Consider the following 20,026-nt stretch of genomic DNA (forward strand, 5'->3'; position numbering starts at 1 on the left):
TTTTCATGCTAGCAAAACTCCCCAAATGGTTACACATTTAGATCATCTGATGCATTTATGTGGGAAGTATCAATATTTTAGATTAATTCCTCCAGAATTTATGAATTTTTTATTAGCAGATTTAAAAAACCTGCTTTGCTAAAACTAAAATATTTTTCCAGCTTCTAATTTAAGCTTGCATTTTGTTTATGAAATATATAGCTTGAAAAGCTGCAGTCTCTAACATTTGTTACCTCTTTCAAATCCCTATAGTTTATATACAGGTTAATTATAGTTGGAGCTCTTAGAATTCCAAATCAGGAGGGAAGTTCATTTCTAAAAGCTGTGATTCTTTGAACTGCATAATCATGGGGAGGCCAGAAAGACTGGTTTAGGCAGAGGCTCAAGGTAGTCTCTTCTGGGGAGTAATCACATAAAACAGGAAATGTGTAAATCTGTGAACACAGATACATTCATAATTTTCTCTGCAGAGGGTAAATACTGACTGAACTAGAGAGAAAGCAGTATTAGTGACAAGACCTCCTAGGACTTGACTGAATTTTCTTGAAAAGAGAAAGAATAATACTAAAAGGTTGGGTAATAAAAAAAGTTCTGCATTCCATTGTTTTTCTCTAGAGGGTTATAAGGATGGTGCTCAGTGACCTCTCTGAAATGTCACAAAGAGCAGTGTCATCTGGATTAGGAGAGAAATTAACATGCAGAAGAAACTTCAAAGGACCTTACACAGATTCAGAAGATTCTTTAAGGTACATGTATACATAAATTGCATGTATACTGAATTATATCCCTAGATAAATATATGGCCTCTTTGTTTGGTGGATGGGTGGATATAAAAAAGGATGCTGGGCTACCTGTAGTTCTTAATGTTAAACCTATCTTGTTTAGAAAAACAAACTCAGAATCAAGACCTTAGAATTTCAGAATCAAGACTATCACTTTGGTGAGTAACATTAATATACTACTTAAGACTAATGTGATAAAAGAGAAGGGAAGGAAAGTTGAGATGGAGGCACAAAATAAGAAGAGAGAAGAGAAAGGAAGAGCGGAATCAGAAAGGGGGAATTGAATGAAGGGGTTAAATTTGGGGGAAATGAGGAATAATCCATTTCCACAGGGCCCCTCTCCCCATGGACTTTTAAGAACCATAGAGAACCCTGCCCATAAACAAGATATAACCTTTCAGCAGAGAAAATATCCAACTTATGTGAGTTTCTTCACACTGGGAGGAAATCTCCCTTGTAGGTGGGTCTTACTGGTAATGAGAAGAAAGGGAAAGGAACTGATACTAGGAAAGGTGTGCAAGGGTGAGGTTGCCATCCATTATTTCTGGCCCAGTTTGGTGACAGCTAACTCTATTACTGCCTGGTATCAGAAGATTCTCCTATTTCTTTGCTACTATCTGTTCTATTTTTGTGGGGTGAAGAGAGGGTAGTTAAGAGTTGGAGTGAATACACGGAATTGATTCTGACAGATTTTCTAACCTCTCCAGCAAATCACTTATTTGCTCATCTTTTCCCCACTTTCCACTGGCCATTGTATTTTTCTCACAAGGGCAAACAAGATTAATGAAGCATATTGACCTAATGGAAACTTGTGAACATATAAATGATCAAAATCTGCACTTAAAAACTATGCACTTTTCATTTTCCCTATGCTTGTCCTCAATATTTGATGTCACAGCTAGGAAAATGTTTTGCTGCTTGTCCATTGTTTGCCCATGTGTTATATGATGGAGAGGGTTTGTGTGTTGTAGCAGCAGAAAAGAAGAGTACCTTTGTCCTGAATTTCCTTTTAAAGTCCCATTAGTAGTTTATGTGACACTAGATAAATCACTTACCTAAATTTTTTCCTTGAGATGGGAGGAAGCCTCCAGCACACCCCTACCTACCCCCAAACAATTGTTGACTCAATCTGTATCCTATGAGTATATGTTAAATTTCACATATGGTGAAAAATATTTCATTCAAATAAGATACATGTTATAAATTGGTAAGTGGGAAGGGTGGGGGATGAGGGAGACAATTTAAAAGCTTGTAACAGAGGCTGAAAAATGACCTAAAGTTAACTTAAGGACTCTGGTACTTTAAGTTTAGTGGAGTATATGAAAAATAGTTTAGAAAAATAATGTTTCAGGCTGGATCATTTATAGAAATTCAATAAAACACAACATTCAGAAAACTAAGATCATGGCATCTGGCCCCATTATTTCATGGCAAATAGATGGGGGAAAAATGGGAACAGTGCCAGACTTTATTTTCTTGGGCTCCAAAATCACTGTGGATGGTGACTGCAACCATGAAATTAAAAGATGTTTGCTCCTTGGAAGGAAAGCTATGACAAACCTAGACAGCATATTAAAAAGCAGAGATATCACTTTGCCAAAAAAGGTCTGTATAGACAAAGCTATGGTTTTTCTAGGCTTCCCTGGTGGCTCAGTCAGTAAAGAATCTACCTGCAATGCGGGAGACCTGGGTTCGATCCCTGGGTTGGGAAGATCCCCTGGAGGAGGGCATGGCAACCCACTCCAGTGTTCTTGCCTGGATAGTGCCCATGGACAAAGGAGCTCGGTGGGCTACAGTCCATGGGGTTGCAAAGAGTTGGACACAACTAAGCGACTAAGCACACGTAGTTTTTCCAGTAGTCATATATGGATGTGAGAATTGAACCACAAAGAAGGCTGAACACCGAAGAATTGATGCTTTTGAATTGTGATGCTGGAGAAGACTCTTGACAGTGCCTTGGACAGCAAGGAGATCAAACCAGTCAATTCTAAAGGAAATCAACCCTAAATATTCATTGGAAGGACTAATACTGAAGCTGAAGCTACAATACTTTGGCCACCTAATACAAAGAGCTGACTCACTGAAAAAGACCCTGATGCTGGGAAAGACAGAAGGCAGGAGGAGAAAGGGGTGACATAGGGCGAGATGGTTGGACGGCATCACTGACTCAATGAACATGAGTTTGAGCAAACTCTGGGAGATAGTGAAGGACAGGGAAGCCTAGCTTGCTGCAGTCCACGGGGTTGCAAAGAGTTAGACAAGACTGAACGAGTGAACAATAGCAAATCTATTATACTTTTATAAATTTTTTTCATGTACTAATATACTGTTATAAAATCCCATGATTGTCAAATCTGAATTTTGAACTATTTTTGTTGGAAATTACTAATCCTGAAAATTACTAATCCTTTCTTCTTCAATTTATAAAAATGAATATATACTTAAACAATATCACTCAAGAATTACTCATGCCAGCTGATAAGAAATTTCTACATCTTATGATGAGTGGGTATAAGGTTCCAAAATACATTAACAGTACTAATACTTAAAACAACAATAAAACAAAACAGCAATGACATCTGTTGATGCTTATTATGTCCCAGGAACTCTGCAGTTTAAATGAGCTCTCGTATCTCATTTAATCCTCACATTCATCCTCTGAAGTAGTTACTGCTCTAGCCCCATTTTGCAGATAAATAAACAGGGGCCTATTTTAGGAACTAAGCCCAGAATTGTTCAGAAAATGCACCAAGATCCACTCACATACATAAAATAAACAGGGGCCTATTTTAGGAACTAAGCCCAGAATTGTTCAGAAAATGCACCAAGATCCACTCACTTACATATTCTGCAGTGTGTGTGGTGCAGTTGGATGTGCTGACACCAAGACACAGGAGGGGGACAATGCTTTCATGAAACTTATAGTTTTATGGAGGGTAGAATCTTCATTCATTTTTGCTTAAATGACTGCAAAAATGTAGCTTTGATTACATAAAAAATAGTCTTTTAACAAATTGGTCATATGTATTTTGAAACTTTCTATTTCTATGAATTTGCCTATTCTGAACATTTCATATAAGTGAAATCATACACTGTATGGTATTTTATGTTTGGCTTCTTTCATTTAGCATAATATTTTCAAGATTCATCTTGTAGTATGCATCAGTATTTCATTTCTTTTTATTATCAAATAATATTCTGTATATGAATATGCCACATTTTATTTATCCATTCATCAGTTGATAAGACATTTGTGCTTTCTCTCCCTTTTGGTTTTTATGAATAATGCTGTTATGAACATTCCTGTGTATGTTTTTATGTGAATGTTATATTTTTAATATTCTTGAATATATATCTAGGAGTAGAATTACCCAGTTATACAATAACTGTATGTTTAACTTTTTGGAGGAATTGCCAAACTATTTTCCAAAGTAGCTGCATCATTTTATATTTTCATCAGCAATGTACATCATTGCCAACATTTGTTATTGTCCATCTTTTTGCTTACAACCATTCTAGTGGGTGTGAAGCAGTATCTCATTATGGTTTTAATTTGCATTTCACTAATGACTAAAGATGTTGAGGGGGCATTTATTTTTATGATTTAAGATAATTTTTACAAGAGGACTACAAAACAGAACTACTTGAGTTTTTTTTTTCTTGAGGAGTTTTATAGGATACTACCTGGGCTTCATACCACTTAAAGTGGTAAAAGTATTTACCATGATGGTCTATTAGTATTTGGAATGTAATAGAAAAACCAATCCAAAATGGCTCAAACTGTGCAGAAAATTATCATGTCATATAACAAGAAGCACAAGGTCAGAGGATGAGAGTTGTTTACTACAACCACTCAGTACTATGATGGAAATCCAACTTCCTTTCTCCTATTGTGTCATCCTAGCATGCCCATTATGTCTGCACACTTTGTATTAACAGTAGCAAGATGACTGTAGGAACTCTGGGCAATCCATCTGAACCTGAAAATGTCATGTGGAAGAGAAATCTATATCAGAAACCTTTAGTTGTCTTTTCTTATATCTCATTGGCCTAGAACTGTATCACATGCCCAAATCTAAACCAATCACAGACAAAAGAAATGAGAATTCCATGTATATAGTTGAATTGAGATTTATTGCCTTACTAAATGGGAATTAAATGGGAATTCTGCTAACAAGGAAGAAAGGAGAAATGGATGGTGGACAGGCAACTATAACAATGTTTCTGTTATATAGCTATAGGCAACGACATTATGATGATGAAAAATATTAGGCTGAAACTTGAAATTACTCCTATTGTACTACTGACACACACTAATTTCATATGGTTCAGCCTAACCATTTCCAATGCCATTTGACAGACTGGGCTGAGGAATGAGGAGAGGATAACATTGGTTCCAAGTTTTAGTTTAATCACTAAAAATAGTATAGCTCATAAACCATGAGTAACTTAACTTGATTGATACAAGTAAATCAGACTATTGTGAGCAAAAGGAATTTGTTTAATACAGGATTTTATTTGGAAAATCCCTGGCAGTCCAGTGATTGGGACTATGCTTTCACTGCCTTGAGTTCAATCCTTGGTCGGGGAACTAAGATCTTGAAAGCCATGCTGTGCAGCCAAAATAAACAACAGAATAATAACAAAAGATTTTATCTGACTTCTTTATATGTTTCTTGGCATACCTCAAAAGTATTTCCACTATTCTGAGGTCCAAAGCATTTGTCCCGATGCACGTGCTGATGAAGCCTGTGAATGTTTCATTTATACAGACCTAACAGTTTGTTGAATTTTAATTTTGAACAATTAAATCACAGAATGCATTATTCTGTTTTCATTAAGAAACATTTAAAGATTTCAAAGAGAGAGTGACCGTGTACCTTCCATTTTAGGGGTCTTTTAATCTAGGCAGACTTTGAGAAATCTAAAATAAGCTATTTAGTATATGGAAATGAATAGTACGTTTCATGACTGGGCTACCCTTGAATTGTATAGAGCTATGCACAGAGCAGATTAGAATATGGCAACCTTTCTCTTTTTGACATTTTAAAAATTATGTTTCAATTTTTTGAATAGGCAATATATTCACAGTACAAATTCAAAAGATACAAATGTTATATAGCATTCTCCCTCCCACAGCTGCTCCTCAGCCACTCAGGTCTCTTCTCCCAAGACAACTGCTACTAGAAGAAAATGTTTATGAATATTTAAATCTTGCCTTTCCCTACAAATAGCATAATTTACACCACTGTTCTACTGCATTTTGTTGTTGCTGTTTGTTTTTTACCCAACAGGCTGTTTTGAAGACCATTCCAAATTGGCATATAATGAGCATACTCATTTATTTTTTATAGCTGCATAATATTCCACTCAATGGATATACTGTATTTCTTTAACCAGTCCCCTATTAGTGGACATTTAGATAGCTTTTAATACATTATGAATAGTGCTGCAAAGAGTAACTTCTACATACGTCATTTTGTACTTACGCTAGTATATTTCTAGGGAAGCTTCCTAAAGAGACATTACTATCTCTAAGAAGGTATGTTTTTGTAATATTGCAAATAAAGCCAAATTTCTGTCTATTCCAGAGAGGTTATAGCAATTTAAATTCCCACAGCAATGCATGAGAGCACTGTTTTCTCCACAAGTGGCAGCTTTCCAGAAAAGAGATTTCTTAAAGTTACCTCCTGCACCTTCAATCTGGGTGTGTGGGCAGGACAGGATCTTGTTCTCACTTTTAATACAGAAAAAAATGTTATGGTATTACAGGAACTAAAAAAAGAATATAACAATGAAATGGGTAAAAATTTGAGGATGCACAGGAGAATGAATGGAAAGGCATGATTAAAATATTGACAGTATTTAAAATCTTTATACTTTTCTACAATTAACTCTGGTTCTGTTTGTAATCAGAAAAGACAATAGTAAAGTCACACTACTGTTGTCCTTGGATTAGGAATCTCATTCCCTTTAGGCAAAGCCCTCCTTTAAAGGAGCCTTCATTTCAGTTCCACTTTAGGCTGAGTACCTGCTCTTCCCTCAGTGTCTCCTCTGCTGGGCCAGAGATGCCAAGAAACTGGGGCAGAAACCACAACACATCTACATAGTCTGAAAAAGTTACCGAGATGAAAATTCCAACAAGAATCCCTCTTATATTTTTAAAATGTTTTATCAATTTCAATGATCATGGTGGAGTTTCACTTGCTTTCTGGCTTTTCTACCATGGTGGTTTCTGTTTTTCACCAAGACCATTAAAACATTCTGAACTTCCAAAGACAATACTATCCAAAAAAAAAAGACCTGCTTACTTGCTAACAGTCTTTGAGTCCCCCTGGAATACCCAGTCCATACCCAGCCTGGGCAAAGGCAGTAAATTAGAAGCATTTCTTCCAGGAGGTGACTTAGATATCCCAGCCTGGCCCAATGCTGCACTCACTCTGCATACAGACTGAGAGCTGTTGCAGTTGCAATATTCTCTCTAAACTCCTGCTCCTTTGTTGACTTGTAGAGGCTTACATTCCAAAAAAGGTAATTTGAAAGTGCTGCTGAATTTAGATGCATTTTGCTAATTTGTTTTTATTATGCATAGAAATATTGGTATAAAAGGTGTTTCAATTATTTTCTAAGGGAGGGACCTATGCATTCTCTGCAGCCACAAAGCTTTTAAATGGAGTTATTTTTCTCAGCCTATAATCGTTCTCCCTTTTAAGTACCCCAGCAGAAAAAGTAAGTTTACTGCTCCTCGCACAATGGGCCTCTTCACTTTTTAGGTTTGGGAGACCTGGGTGACCTACGAAAGTTAATTAGAAGGTTAACAAAGACGAAGACAGAGTCGAATCCATCGCCTCTCCTTCAGCCAAAGATGTCATCCATTAATTAGGGAAATCGTTAAGGTGGCCTTTATAGAATCCATAGAAAGTCTGCTGTTGGCGGTCGACAGTTTTGATCAGATTTTCCTCTCCCCAATAATGCTATCCTTAATAGTACGAAAAGCAGAGGTCTGGAGTGGGGGAGGGGAAAGAGGAGGGGTGGGAAGGATGTATTTCAGCAACAGTACAGTTAACCAGCCGCTGATTGTGACGGCTTTGATTCTCAGGCTGCCCCGCATTCTTGTTCCATGATGTAATCCTTATTGAACCTGGAAGGCGAGGGAGCGCGAGGGAGGCGGGAGAAGCTTCTGCTCCCGCCTCGAAGCCACAGGAGGCCCTGGGAGTTAGGAGCTCTCCCCCGGGGTGGGCCGCGCTGCCAGACGCTCTGCGGCAGCACCGCGGCTCCAGCAGCCCCGAGCACAGCAGCTCGGGCTGCGCGCGGCTGTCCGGGTCTGGTGGGCGCCGGGACTCTTGGTTGCTCTGAGGAGGAAGATTTCTCCCTTTCTTTCTTTCTTTTTTTTAGATTTCGCCCTTTCTGTTGATTCTCTGCAACCAAAACACCAGCTCAACTAAGGAAAAACTTTTGAGTCTCTTTGCCATCTTGAGAACCACAAGGGAAATAGAAAAGTCTGCGTATTTGGTGGTGGTTGTATAGTCACGACCTCTCTGCCAATCCTGTTTCTTGTCTCCTCTCGTGCTTATTTGAACCCAGAATTTGTAATTTAGACAGTAGAGCCTTCAGGGTTTCTGTTTTGGTATTATGTATTTAAGGTGGTGTTAATTCTGAATATGAAATGCCTTTATTTTTTAATATAGAACTTTTTTTCTCTACATCATTTAAACTATTTTTAAGTGTACAATTCAGTGGCATTAAGTACATTCACTTTATTGTGTACCTATCATCACCATCCATCTTCCCCAACTGTGTACACAGTGATACTTATTTTTTAAACTACATTACAGGGTTGGTTCCATGGTTATCCAAGTTATCAGTAAGTTCTTAAGGAATCAGCATCTTTTAGTCTTGGGAGTTTCTGCATAATTCTTCAATGGCAAAAGTGGCCCTTGTTTACCATGCAAAACATTTCTATATTCCTCTGTGTCTCGCTGGACTGATATTGAGCAAATACTGTACAAAACCTAGACAGTACATCACCATTTTGGCTTGCCTGCCTTACACCACCCCAGAGTGAGTAAGGGTTGCTCAGAGAAGGAAGTGTCACTCTCAGCTCTTAGCATCACCATGGAAAGGACCAAAACTACTACTCTACACATACAAAGTTACTCACACCGAGGCCCTTGTCTTTCTCAGCCAAGAAGAGTTCCTTTCCTCTGTCATCCTCTCAGCTCCTTCCCACACAGGAGGCTAAACTTCATGGCTCAGACCAGGGCCTGGAATAGCAGCTGTCACCAAGGTCCTGTGAGCAGCCCCTTTAGTTATCCCTCCCTTCCTGGCTGAAGGCACAGGGCTGGGGAAAAAGAGGGAGGGCGAGTGTCCCCAGCTTTACAGAGGAAATAGTAGTAACTGTCAAACAGCTAAGTGATTAAAAGCGCATGGAATAAAAACACATAAATTATGAAACACAAGCTTTACACGCCTTAGCTCTCTCTGTGTGCTCAATTGCTTCAGTCGTGCCCCATTCTTTTCAACCCTATGGACTTTTGCCCACCAGGCTCCTCTGTCCATGGGGTTCTTCAGGCAAGAAAACTGGATTGGGTTGCCATGCCCTCCTCCAGGGGATCTTCTCAATCCAGGGATCAAACTCCTATCTCCTGTATCTCCTGAATTGGCAGGAGGATTCTTATCACTGAGCCACTGGGGAAGCCCATGTCATAGCTCTGTATGTTATCAACACGAAAAGTTAAAATAAAAAACCCCAACACTGAAGCTTCTGTGTAGCACAGAGAGCTCAGCTTGGTACTCTGTGATGACCTAGGGGGTGGGATGGGGATGGGGTGGGAGAGAGGCTCAAGAGGGAGGGGATATATGTATACTTACAGCTGATTCACACTGTTCTACAAGAGAAACTAACACAACATTGTAAAGCAATTACCTTCTCCATCCAAAGGATCTCTATTCCCACCCTCCAAAACTTTGTACCTTTGATTTCAGTTTTACTATAATGTGTACTTAGCATTGGAGAAGGCAATGGCACCCCACTCCAGTACTCTTGCCTGGAAAATCCCATGGATGGAGGAACCTAGTAGGCTGCGGTCCATGGGGTTGCTAAGAGTCGGACATGACTGAGCGACTTCACTTTCACTTCTCACTTTCACACATCGGAGAAAGAAATGGCAATCCACTCCAGTGTTCTTACCTGGAGAATCCCAGGGACGGGGGAGCCTGGTGGGCTGCTGTCTATGGGGTCACACAGAGTCGGAAGTGACTTAGCAGCAGCAGCAGCAGTACTTAGCATGTTGTTAAATTGCTTCATATTTCTTTGCTGTTATGGTTAGCAATGTATAAAGGACCTCAACTAATTAACAGTCTCTTAGTAGCTAGTTGGTGGTGGCTGAGCCATACACATAAAGTGCTCCCGTGTGACTTCTCTGCTTCAAAGATTGCTTGCTGAAGCATTTTATCTGGTCACCTTAACTGCATTTTAAGAGTCATCAGAGGACCTTTTTAAATTTCTAAGATGCACTTCAGACCAATTACATAAGGATTTCTGAGGGTGGGACTATAGAATGGCATGTTTTTAAAGCTCCCCAGGGGATTCCAATGTGCACTTATGTATCTAACGTGATTTATGAGGTTGAGAACTGTGATGTTTAATTTTATGTATCAACTTGAATGAGCCAAGCAATGCCCAGATATTTGGTCAGACATTATTCTGGATGTTTCTGTGGGGGTGTTTTGGACTGAAGTAAACATTTAAATCAGTAGCTGAGTAAAGCAGACTGGCCTTCCTAATGTGAGTGGGGCTTATCCATCAGTTGAGGACTTGAATAGAACAAAAAGAGGAGTAAGAGGGAACACCTCCTATTTGACAGCCTTTGAGCTGGGATATCAGTTTTTTCCTGCCTTTGGACTTGAAATGAAACATCGGTTCTTCTTGGATCTTGAGACCACCAATCCCTGGACTGGAGCTACAGCTGATTTTTTCTTCTTTTTTATAGTTTTATTTATTTATTGGCTGTGCTGGGTCTTCACTGCTGTGCAGGCTTTTCTCTAGTTGTGGTAAGCAGGGGCTACTCTCTCAGTTGTGGTGCGTGGGCTTCTCATTGCACTGGCTTCTCTTGTTGCACGGCATGGGCTGTTTTGTGCGTGAGCTTTAGGAGTTGTGGCATGTGGATTCAGTAGTTGCGGCTTCCAGACTCTAGAGCGCAGGCTCAGTAGTTGTGGTCACAGGCTTAGTTGCTCCACAACATGTAGGATCTTCCTGGACCAGTGATCAAACCCACATCTCCTACATTGGCAGACAGACTCTTTACCACTGAGCCACCAGGGAAGACCCTCCATCCATTCTTGATCTTTCTTGAGAAGTGATCAAATAGCACCTACTGTTGAAGACAGCAATAAGGTCAGACCCTGATACTCCAGCTTTGATTCTGAATCAGTCTGTTGGCTTGAACTGATCAAGAGTCACTTCCTTCAGAATCTTCAAGAGCAAATTTAAATGAGTATGCATTAACATCATCTTCTCTTTCAGATCTGTAACCGTTTCTGGTAGAGGTGTGTTGTGAATATCCATCTCGAGTGCATCTACTATGCACTTCTGCTCTTAAGAGGGAGCACACCATTTTGTCACTGGAAAGGCAGAAGTGACCTCTCAAGGCAGTCAGGGCAGCATGAGTAGAATACAGATGGAAACCAATGGAAATCTCACAAGAACTACAGAGTAAAAGGTTTTAAGTGTTGCCTTTGAGGGAACTTTCAAGGCCAGCGAGGAAGGGAGCCTCCTGAGCTACATTACTGTGACGCTGGAGAAGCTCCTGGCCCCAAGGGCTCTCAACAGGTCGCAGGGGAGGTGCAGAGTCAGGGGGCACGGCACGGTACTGTGCGTACTGGAACACGGAGCACCGCTCTGGCTGCAACCACCACAGCAGCCGTGGGCCGGAGAGCATCTCCTCCAGCCCCAGCCCCGCAGGGCTGAGCAGAGAAAACCCTTTCACCACTTGCATGTCCCACTCCATGGAAGTTGTAAAGAAGGTTCATCAATCATCTTCTTATCCCCATCACAAAAGTCACCCCACAGCTGCTTTGCAAAGTGAGAGCAATGCCTCTGCAGCTGAGCTGCCATCTTCCTGCTTACACTTGTTTCTTGAACAATGCCACTGTTGGGGTGCCGACCCTCAACTCAGTAAAAAAAAAAAAACCAAAGCACAACTTTACAGTTAGTCCTTCATCTGCAAAGCTGCATCTACAGAATCAACCAACCTTGGATGGTGTGTAGTAAGTATTTGGTGAAAAAATTTGCATATAAATGGACTTGTAAAGTTCAAACTGATGTTGTTCAAGGGTTAACTGTACATCATTGGCTCTCCTAGTTCTCAGGTCTTTGAACTTGGACTGCAACTACACCATTAACTCTTGTGGGTCCAGGTTGCTGACTGCAGATTCTGGGACTTGTCAACCTCCATAACTGTGTGAGACAATTCCTTACAACAAATCTATTTCTATATAGATATTCATCCTATTTGTTCTGATTCTCCTGAGAACCCAGACAAGTATAGATTTTGGTACCATGAAGTGGGATGCTGCTGTAACAAATACCTAAAAATGTGGAAGCTTTGGAACTGGAAAATAGGTGGAGCCTGGAGGAGCTTTGAGGTGCATGCTAATAAAAAGTCTATATTGCCATTAAGGCACTAGTGGTAGAAACATGGATGTTAAAGGTGATTCTGGTGAGAGCTCAGAAAGAAAAAAAGAGAGCTAGAGAGAAAACCTGCATCTTCTTAGAAAATACTTAGCAGAATGTTTGTAGAAATGTGAATGTTAAAGACTGTTCTCATGAAATTTCAAGTAGAAGTGAGGAATAGGTTATTGGAAACTGGAGGAAAGGTGCTCTTTATTATATAGTGAATAAGAACTTGGCTGAACTGTGCTCTAGTATGATGTGAAAGATTAAACTTGCCAGCAATGAAACTGGGTATTTAGCAAAGGTGATTTCTAAAGCAAAGTATTAAAGATGTAGCTTTAGTCATCCTTACTGTTTTTAATAAAATACAAGAGGAAAGAGATGAGTTGAAAAAAGAATCTTAAATCAAAAAGGAACTGGAACTTAAAGACTGGAAAATTCTCAAACTATCCATCGCAAAAAAAATGAGGTAGATGTTCTGAACAGAACTCTAAGGGTGTGGGTGGCTGAACAACCTTTTAATAAGGAGATTAAGATAAGTGTGAACCATAGATTCAATCAGTCATCTCAGCAGATGCCAGAAATAGAGATTATACCACCAGAAACGGCTGCCAGCTTCAAGAAAATGGGATAGAATGAAGGAAGGTTGCTAACATGGGCTATCCTTCAAGAAAAGAGAATGATATGAAGGTGATTCAGAGGGCTGCCTAACATAGGCCCAGGGGGCACGGCTGTTTCCTTTCTGGTTTCAGAACTTGGGGCCCTTGAAGCAAGCCATGGTGGGGGCTCTCAGCAGAGAGCTGGAGGAGTAGGGCTGCCCACAGAGCCTTGAGGTGACACTGCCGCCTCAGTGGCCTCAGTGGCCCCCGAGGGCAATGCATCAAACCAAGAAGGATTACTCCCAAGCCTTTAAGATCTAATGGAATTTCTCTTGCTAGGTTTTAGACTTGCCTGGGACCCTTTCCTTCTTTCTTGTCTCTTCCTTTTGGATCAAGAATGTCTACACTATGCCTGCCGCCCCACTGTATTTTGAACATATAATTTGTCTGGTTAGGAAAGGAACTTTTCTTTAGGATGAGTCTCACCCATTTCTGATTTAAATGCTATTTAGATTAGACTCTGGACTTTAGAGTTGATGCCAGAATAAATTAAAACCTTAGGGGTTGTTAGGATGGAGTACATGTATTTGCATGTGAGAAGGACATGAATTTTGGGGGGCCCAGGGGTCAGAATGTTATGGACTGAATATGCCCCCTCAATTCATATGCTTAAGTCCTAACCCCCCAGTGTGACTATATTTGGAGATAGGGCTTACTGGGGGGTGATATGGGTTTAATGAGGCCGTTAAAAGTGGGGCCTTAAATCAATCGGGCTGGCATCCTTATAAGGAGAGGAAGAGACACTGGAGCCCTCTCTTCCTCACGTGAGGATGCACATCTGTAAGCTAGGAAGACAGGTCTCACCAGAAACCAGATTGACCAGTACTTTGATCTTGGGCTTCCCAGCTTCCAAAGCTATGAGAAAATAAATTTCTGTTGTTTGAGTTACACAATCTATAGTATTCGGTTATGGTAGTCTGAGTAGACAGATATAAGAACCATCTAAAGGAGATATCAATCACTGCCCCCGCACGTATCTCTTTCTAAAATAATCTACCCTCACCTGCCCCATGGGGTACATGTTCCTGTGTCCTCAGCTTATTGCTCAGGGTGAGCACCTGACTCAGAAGACTCTATCCATGGGCCCCTGAAACATTTCAGGCATAAACCCCACAGATCAGAGTTTCATTTACGCTCCTAAGATCTTCTTTTGCATTGTTAATTCTCTAGGCATAACTCACGTTAGGGTAAGTTACTTGGTCAGATCTTAGCACCTACCTGAAAAGCTCATTGTAACAGTGATTTTGAAACTTGAGGCACTTTCCAAAAAGGATAGGCTTAAAAGGACAGCAGTTAGGATCTTTCAGAAGCAAAGGTCAGAATGTGAGTGTGGGACACCTACAGGGGAGTGGCTAAGAAGTAGGTGAGGGTGGGGAGATTGAAGGACACAAGGCACTGAAGTTTTCCCTGGGATGATTCTTTACCCCTTACCTCCAATTCGTCTTGAGGGTGGCCTTTGTAACAATTGTCCTAATCAAAGCAAATTTGACTGAAAGGGTTAAAGACCCATTCAAACTTACTTATGTATTGGGGGAGGGGTCGTTATTCAAAGGATACAGTGGAAGTCTAGCAGGACTTCTTGGGAAACTACAGTTATTTCTTCCTCTTTCCCCCACCCTGCTCCTTACCACCAGGCCCTGTGGCTTCTCCTGTTAGTTCACCTGGGTAGGTCTACCCACCCTCTCTTACACAGGCTCTCTCAGCCACCTCAAGGTGGAATGGGCCTGGCTGGGGTTGTCAATCATAAAACATCCACTGAGGAAATTCACGCTGAAAATTTCTGTTCAGATTGTTAGAAACGTCCAAAGATACCTTATTTTGTCTATTTTAAGTCCTAAATAATTAGATTTAAGTTTGGATAATAGGGATACTGAGTGAAGTATTATGACTCATTTTCTGATAAAAATTTTGTGTTACCACAAAATTCTTTTATTAAAAAAAACTCTATTGTAAAGTGTTTCTAAAATGTTTACTTTCCTCTCTTTTTAAGATAGTGACAATATTTGCTCCCTTTTGGTGATACGTGAATCATAAGTTTTAATAGCAATTCCCATGGAAGAGATCTCAGGGAAAAGTAGAAACAGTACTGAGTTTAGAGAGTCAGAACACCACATTCATCCCAGCTGTATCATCCAAGGAACCTCAGGCATGTCACTGAGCCTCTCTGAACCCTGCTTTCCTCCAACGAGAAAGAGGAAATGACAGTAGGAATACTTTTCTTTTTATCTGGAGGTAATCACTTTAAATTTATATGTGAAATTAACTTGAAAGTTGAAAGCTTCAGTTTTTATCTCTGGTATATAGGATTTGGACTATAAATGTTTGTTGAATGACTTTTATAGTGTGAATGATCTCCATATATAAGGGTAGGAAATTGGGCAGAATTTGTGCATATTCTAGATCATATTAGTGTTTTTTTTCCTTTTTTTTGATACCAAATTCCTCATAGGAACTAGTTTTGTTGACTTTTTTTTTCCCCACAAAGTGAAAGTAAGAAAGTAAGAAAACAAATATATAAGTTGAGGGCTCATTCACTGAGTATACATTTAACTAAGTTGCTACTGTACAAGAAAGTCATTAATAGTGTATTCATTTTTTTTAAGCTTATTCAACAAATACTCACCAAGGATATTGGGAACATGTTGTTGAATAGACATGATCCTTGTCCTCATGGAGCTGACAGTCTCGTACTTGAAACACTCACACATCAAAAAGGCACTAAGGATATATGCTCCATCTCCCCTGGTCTATTTTCTGAGTTCCTGCAAATGTTTCTTTTGACCAGGGCCTAGAACGAGTTGGCGGAAGCAGGACAAACACCAAAGTCCAGCAACTGAGAAGAGGGCTTGGGCCTGAATATAAATCCCACATAATAATTTTTTGATCACTGTCCTTGGCTGAGGTGGGGGAGAAGATTTTTTTCACCAAAGCTGGAACATTGACTATATATAACAGTATCCCAATGTCATGTCTTGGCTCTACTCCAATATACTAACACTATTCCAATAGCTACTCCAACAGCTAACACTATTTGAGAGTCTGTCCAGGGTCAGGCACTGTACTGAACACTTTGCATGTTTTGTCTTTAATCTTCACACCAGCCTTGCAAGATAGATATTTTCATCAACCTCAGTTTGCTTATGAGGAGACTGCGGCTATAGAGGACATGGCCAAAGTCACAATAGATGGTTATAACAGAATTAAACCTGTTCTGTCCTACTTGAGTACATACCTTCTTCCTGCCAAACCATGTAGGGCCTTTACTATTTTCTGAACAGAACAGTGGGCATCCCAGGTAGCACTAGTGGTAAAGAACTTGCCTGCCAATGCAGGATGCATAAGAGACGTGGGTTCAATCTCTGGGTAGGGAAGATCCCCTGGAGGAGGGCATGGCAACCCACTCCAGTATTCTTGCTTGGAGAATCCCATGGACAGAACAGCCTGGTGGGCTACAGTCCCTAGGGTTGCAAAGAGTCGGACACAACTGAAGCAACTTAGTACGCATGCAAACAGAACAGTAAGAAAGCTGTGTTTCTATCCCTTGTCACAAAATACATGTCTTTCAATATAATACATGATAATAACAACAGCTAATATTAATTGAGCAATTATTATGTGCTAGATACTATCCTAATCTATTTATATGTATGAATTTATTCAATCCTCAAAAAGCTATGAAGCAATTACTCTTTTTATTAAACTTTATCTATTATTTTATAGATGAGGAATTGAAACACAGAAAGATGAAGCAATTTGTCCACAATAACTCAGCTGATATATGGCAGACACAGAGTCAGACCCAAGTTGCCTGGGGCCAGAGATTAAAATCTGTCATTTCATCCAAATGAAATATATTATTTTCAATGTCTATCACAGTTTCATTAATTGGTGAAACAAAGATCACTAGCATGTGAGGGACCCTTCTTCCTTACCTCCCACCCCCATGAGCAGAAGACCCAATTCCATTCATAGTCTGATGGAACATTTTCCTCTGTAATTGTTCAGTGTGAAACTTACACAACTGAATGTAACATCTCTGAATTTCATCTGCTGTGGAATGGCACATGATAAAAAATGCACCACGTATTCTAAGTCTTTGCTTTCTCACTAATTTAGTCTTTTTTCTCAAATGCACAACATTTCCCATAGACATAAGAGTTCTCTCAAAAAGTTAACAGCACTCTCTGAGAAGAGGAATTGGAAAAACCCAAGAACATTTTCTTTAGCAGCTCAGGCAAGTGACTGAAAAGTCAAAAATTAATTTTTTTTTATAATATCAGATTTTAGATCTTCCCTCTGACTGACTGACTATTTGGGTATATTGGGCAGTGGCATAACTGACCGGGCAGCAACCTCAGTGGCTCAGCTAGGAGTGAGGCATAGGCAGAAGGCAGCAGAAAAGTGTTGGGGCATCAGACCAGTAGATTCTAACCTCAGTCTACTAAGAACAATCTCCCTCTTTCTGTATCACAGAGACACACATGAGAGATTTCTGAAGCAGGCTGATGCCCTCAGATATAAACCTAGTTCGTGGCTATGAACCATTAAGGATGCTTGATAACTACTAATTAAGTGAATTAGAAACACAATATATAATTACTGATGTTCTACTTTCCCCCCTGTCTTTGCTGCACCACAGGAAAAAGTTTCCACAGCAATTGGTTTGTATAAGCAAAGACCAAAATTAAATTAAGAGGTCACACGCCAGTAGCAAAGACAAAATCAGGGAAACATTTTCTAATCAGAAACTGCAAAGAAGTTTGGGCCTTTATATAATAGAGAAATTAGGCTTGGATAGTGGTATTCTTTCAACCAACTTTTCACAAATATTTCCTGGAACAGGCCCAAGGACTGAATCCTCATTTAGCCTATTCTTTTTCAGATATAATTGAATTCACTTGTTTTGGTTTCTGCCTCCCCACCTTCCACCCAGGGGTAAGGGAAATGCTGCTCTGCTTTCATGTGGCACAGGCACTGTCATAAACCACGTTTGAATATCTCTTCTTCAGGCATTAGAGGCTCTAGGTCTTTTCTTCCAAAGCTCCTGTCTTCTCACACCCCAGGCAAATTCCTCTATACCCTCCGTTCCCCCAGTGATGCTCGGCAACTAGCCCCCTCCACTACCTTGCACTCCCCAGCCCCAAAAGTTATCTTATGAAAATGAACAACTCCATCAGCTGTGGAGGAGATCATCTGAAAAATATCCTCTGAGAGGTTTCTGGTGCAGGAAAATACAAAGAAGTGTCTAGAATCTCTGACTGAAATCACTGACCGTTGAGAAAGGTGACACTAAGCTGAAGAAACATGCATTCCTTGGGGCAGAGGGATGTATGCATCAGTAGGAGGAGGTAAGATAGCTCTTGTTGCTGTCTGAGGTCCATGGGAGAGGATTTAGCAACACACACGTCAGGATTGAGTGAAAAGTCTCTAAAGTCATATTCATTCCCACATCAGGCCTCTGGTTTGGCATCTACTTAGCTCCTCAGACTCACCAGCCATCTCCACGGGGAGGGGGAGGACGTGACTAGTCAAACGATTCCGACCACCCCCCTGGATGCCTCCGCAAGCTCCTGGAGTTCTCCCTGGCAGGGTGGCTGGCTGACTTGGCTTCAGAGTTTTATGAATATGAGCTTTTACTTCTGCTTTTTGAGATTTTTTTTTTTAATGTTCAGATGAAGGCACAATAGGGAAAGGTAAGAAGCCTATGTCTCTCTCCTCTCTGTTCTTAAATGGTAGTTAAGAGGTAGCTTTTTAAAAGAAATTTCATTTGGATATAGAAACTTAAACAAAAAAATTTCCTTTCCGCTTTGACGTTTCTTTTCCACTGTTTGTCAGAGGCTAAAATTCATGTGCTTTTGGAACATGAACACACAGACACACAAGCATGCTCACCCCAACACACCACAGTCTCTGCTCTTTTACTCACATTTCATCCCTGAGGACATGCAGGCCTCCAGGACAAGAGCCACAGTCACTGGGCAGTAGAGTCTGGTGAGCAGCCAGGGGGCTGGTGGGCTCCGTCTGCTCTTGCCATGAGTGGTTCTTTGGCCTGGTTTAGCAGGGTTGAGAGTCTGTGTGATTTCTGCATGGTGTCCCAGCATCTAGTTGTCCTGTCTCCAAGTGCAGCCTTCTACGTGCAACAAGGGAATTCGGGCTTCTCTGAAACAGGCTTCTGAGAGCAAGAGCAGAGGGAGCCAAATGTGAAGGGTGTCACAGTGGTGACACGCCCTGGGGGAAAATGTGGGACCAGCTGGGCTCTGAGCCAACAGCAAGAGAAGGGAAGGCTGCTGTGAATCAGAGTAGTTCTTCCAGGATCCTTACTGCTCCTGGAACATCTTTTGTCATTTTAAAGTGGTGCCTTCACCACTGGTCTTGCCTTGACCCAGAAGAGTGCACTAATTTTCATTCATTAACTTTGCAATGAAGTTATTATCATACAAATGGTACTTAGTCCTCATAATCCATGAATAAAGTAGCATTGTCCCCATTTTATTAATGAAGAAACCAAGGCTTCAGAGTGGTTTAAGCCACACATTCCCCAAGTTAAGGCTGTTAGTACTGGGAAAGATAAGTCTCTATCTTTGTTCTTATTCTTGGTTCTTTCCCTTACATACTTTTAGTCAATAGACAAGTATATACTTTATTCCTAGCATGGAACATGTTCAATTAGGTTCTGTTAAGAATTCAAAGACATCGTCACTTGGTTCCTGTGACTTGGTTCCACACCACCCTGGCATTTACAACCTGGTTAGCCAGAATTAAGAGATAGGAAGGGCTGGGTGATGTGCATTTAATGAGTTATTGGTTCACTTATGTACTAAGGAAATGGTTTTTGAGCCTTAAATACCAGACACTGGGACAGCAGTAGAAGGACACAAAGATGGAAAGGACCCAGTCTGTTCTCAAGAAAT

General features: G+C 40.5%; 1 protein-coding gene and 1 pseudogene across 1 annotated transcript in view; both read right to left on the reverse strand.

Annotated features, from left to right (window-relative positions):
• NR2E1 (nuclear receptor subfamily 2 group E member 1) overlaps positions 1 to 19,292 on the reverse strand; it is a 64,382-nt gene extending 45,090 nt beyond the window's left edge. Inside the window, exon 1 of the mRNA XM_020892363.2 lies at positions 19,042 to 19,292. Within this exon, the coding sequence (XP_020748022.2) occupies positions 19,042 to 19,216 (175 nt within the window). The 5' untranslated portion in view covers positions 19,217 to 19,292. The remainder of the gene's footprint in view (positions 1 to 19,041) is intronic.
• Positions 8,108 to 14,749, reverse strand: LOC110136561 (protein Mis18-beta pseudogene; annotated as a pseudogene).
• Positions 19,293 to 20,026: the final 734 nt, after the last annotated feature.

This window comes from Odocoileus virginianus, chromosome 19 (genome assembly GCF_023699985.2).
Source record: "Odocoileus virginianus isolate 20LAN1187 ecotype Illinois chromosome 19, Ovbor_1.2, whole genome shotgun sequence".
Classification (NCBI taxonomy): domain Eukaryota; kingdom Metazoa; phylum Chordata; class Mammalia; order Artiodactyla; family Cervidae; genus Odocoileus; species Odocoileus virginianus.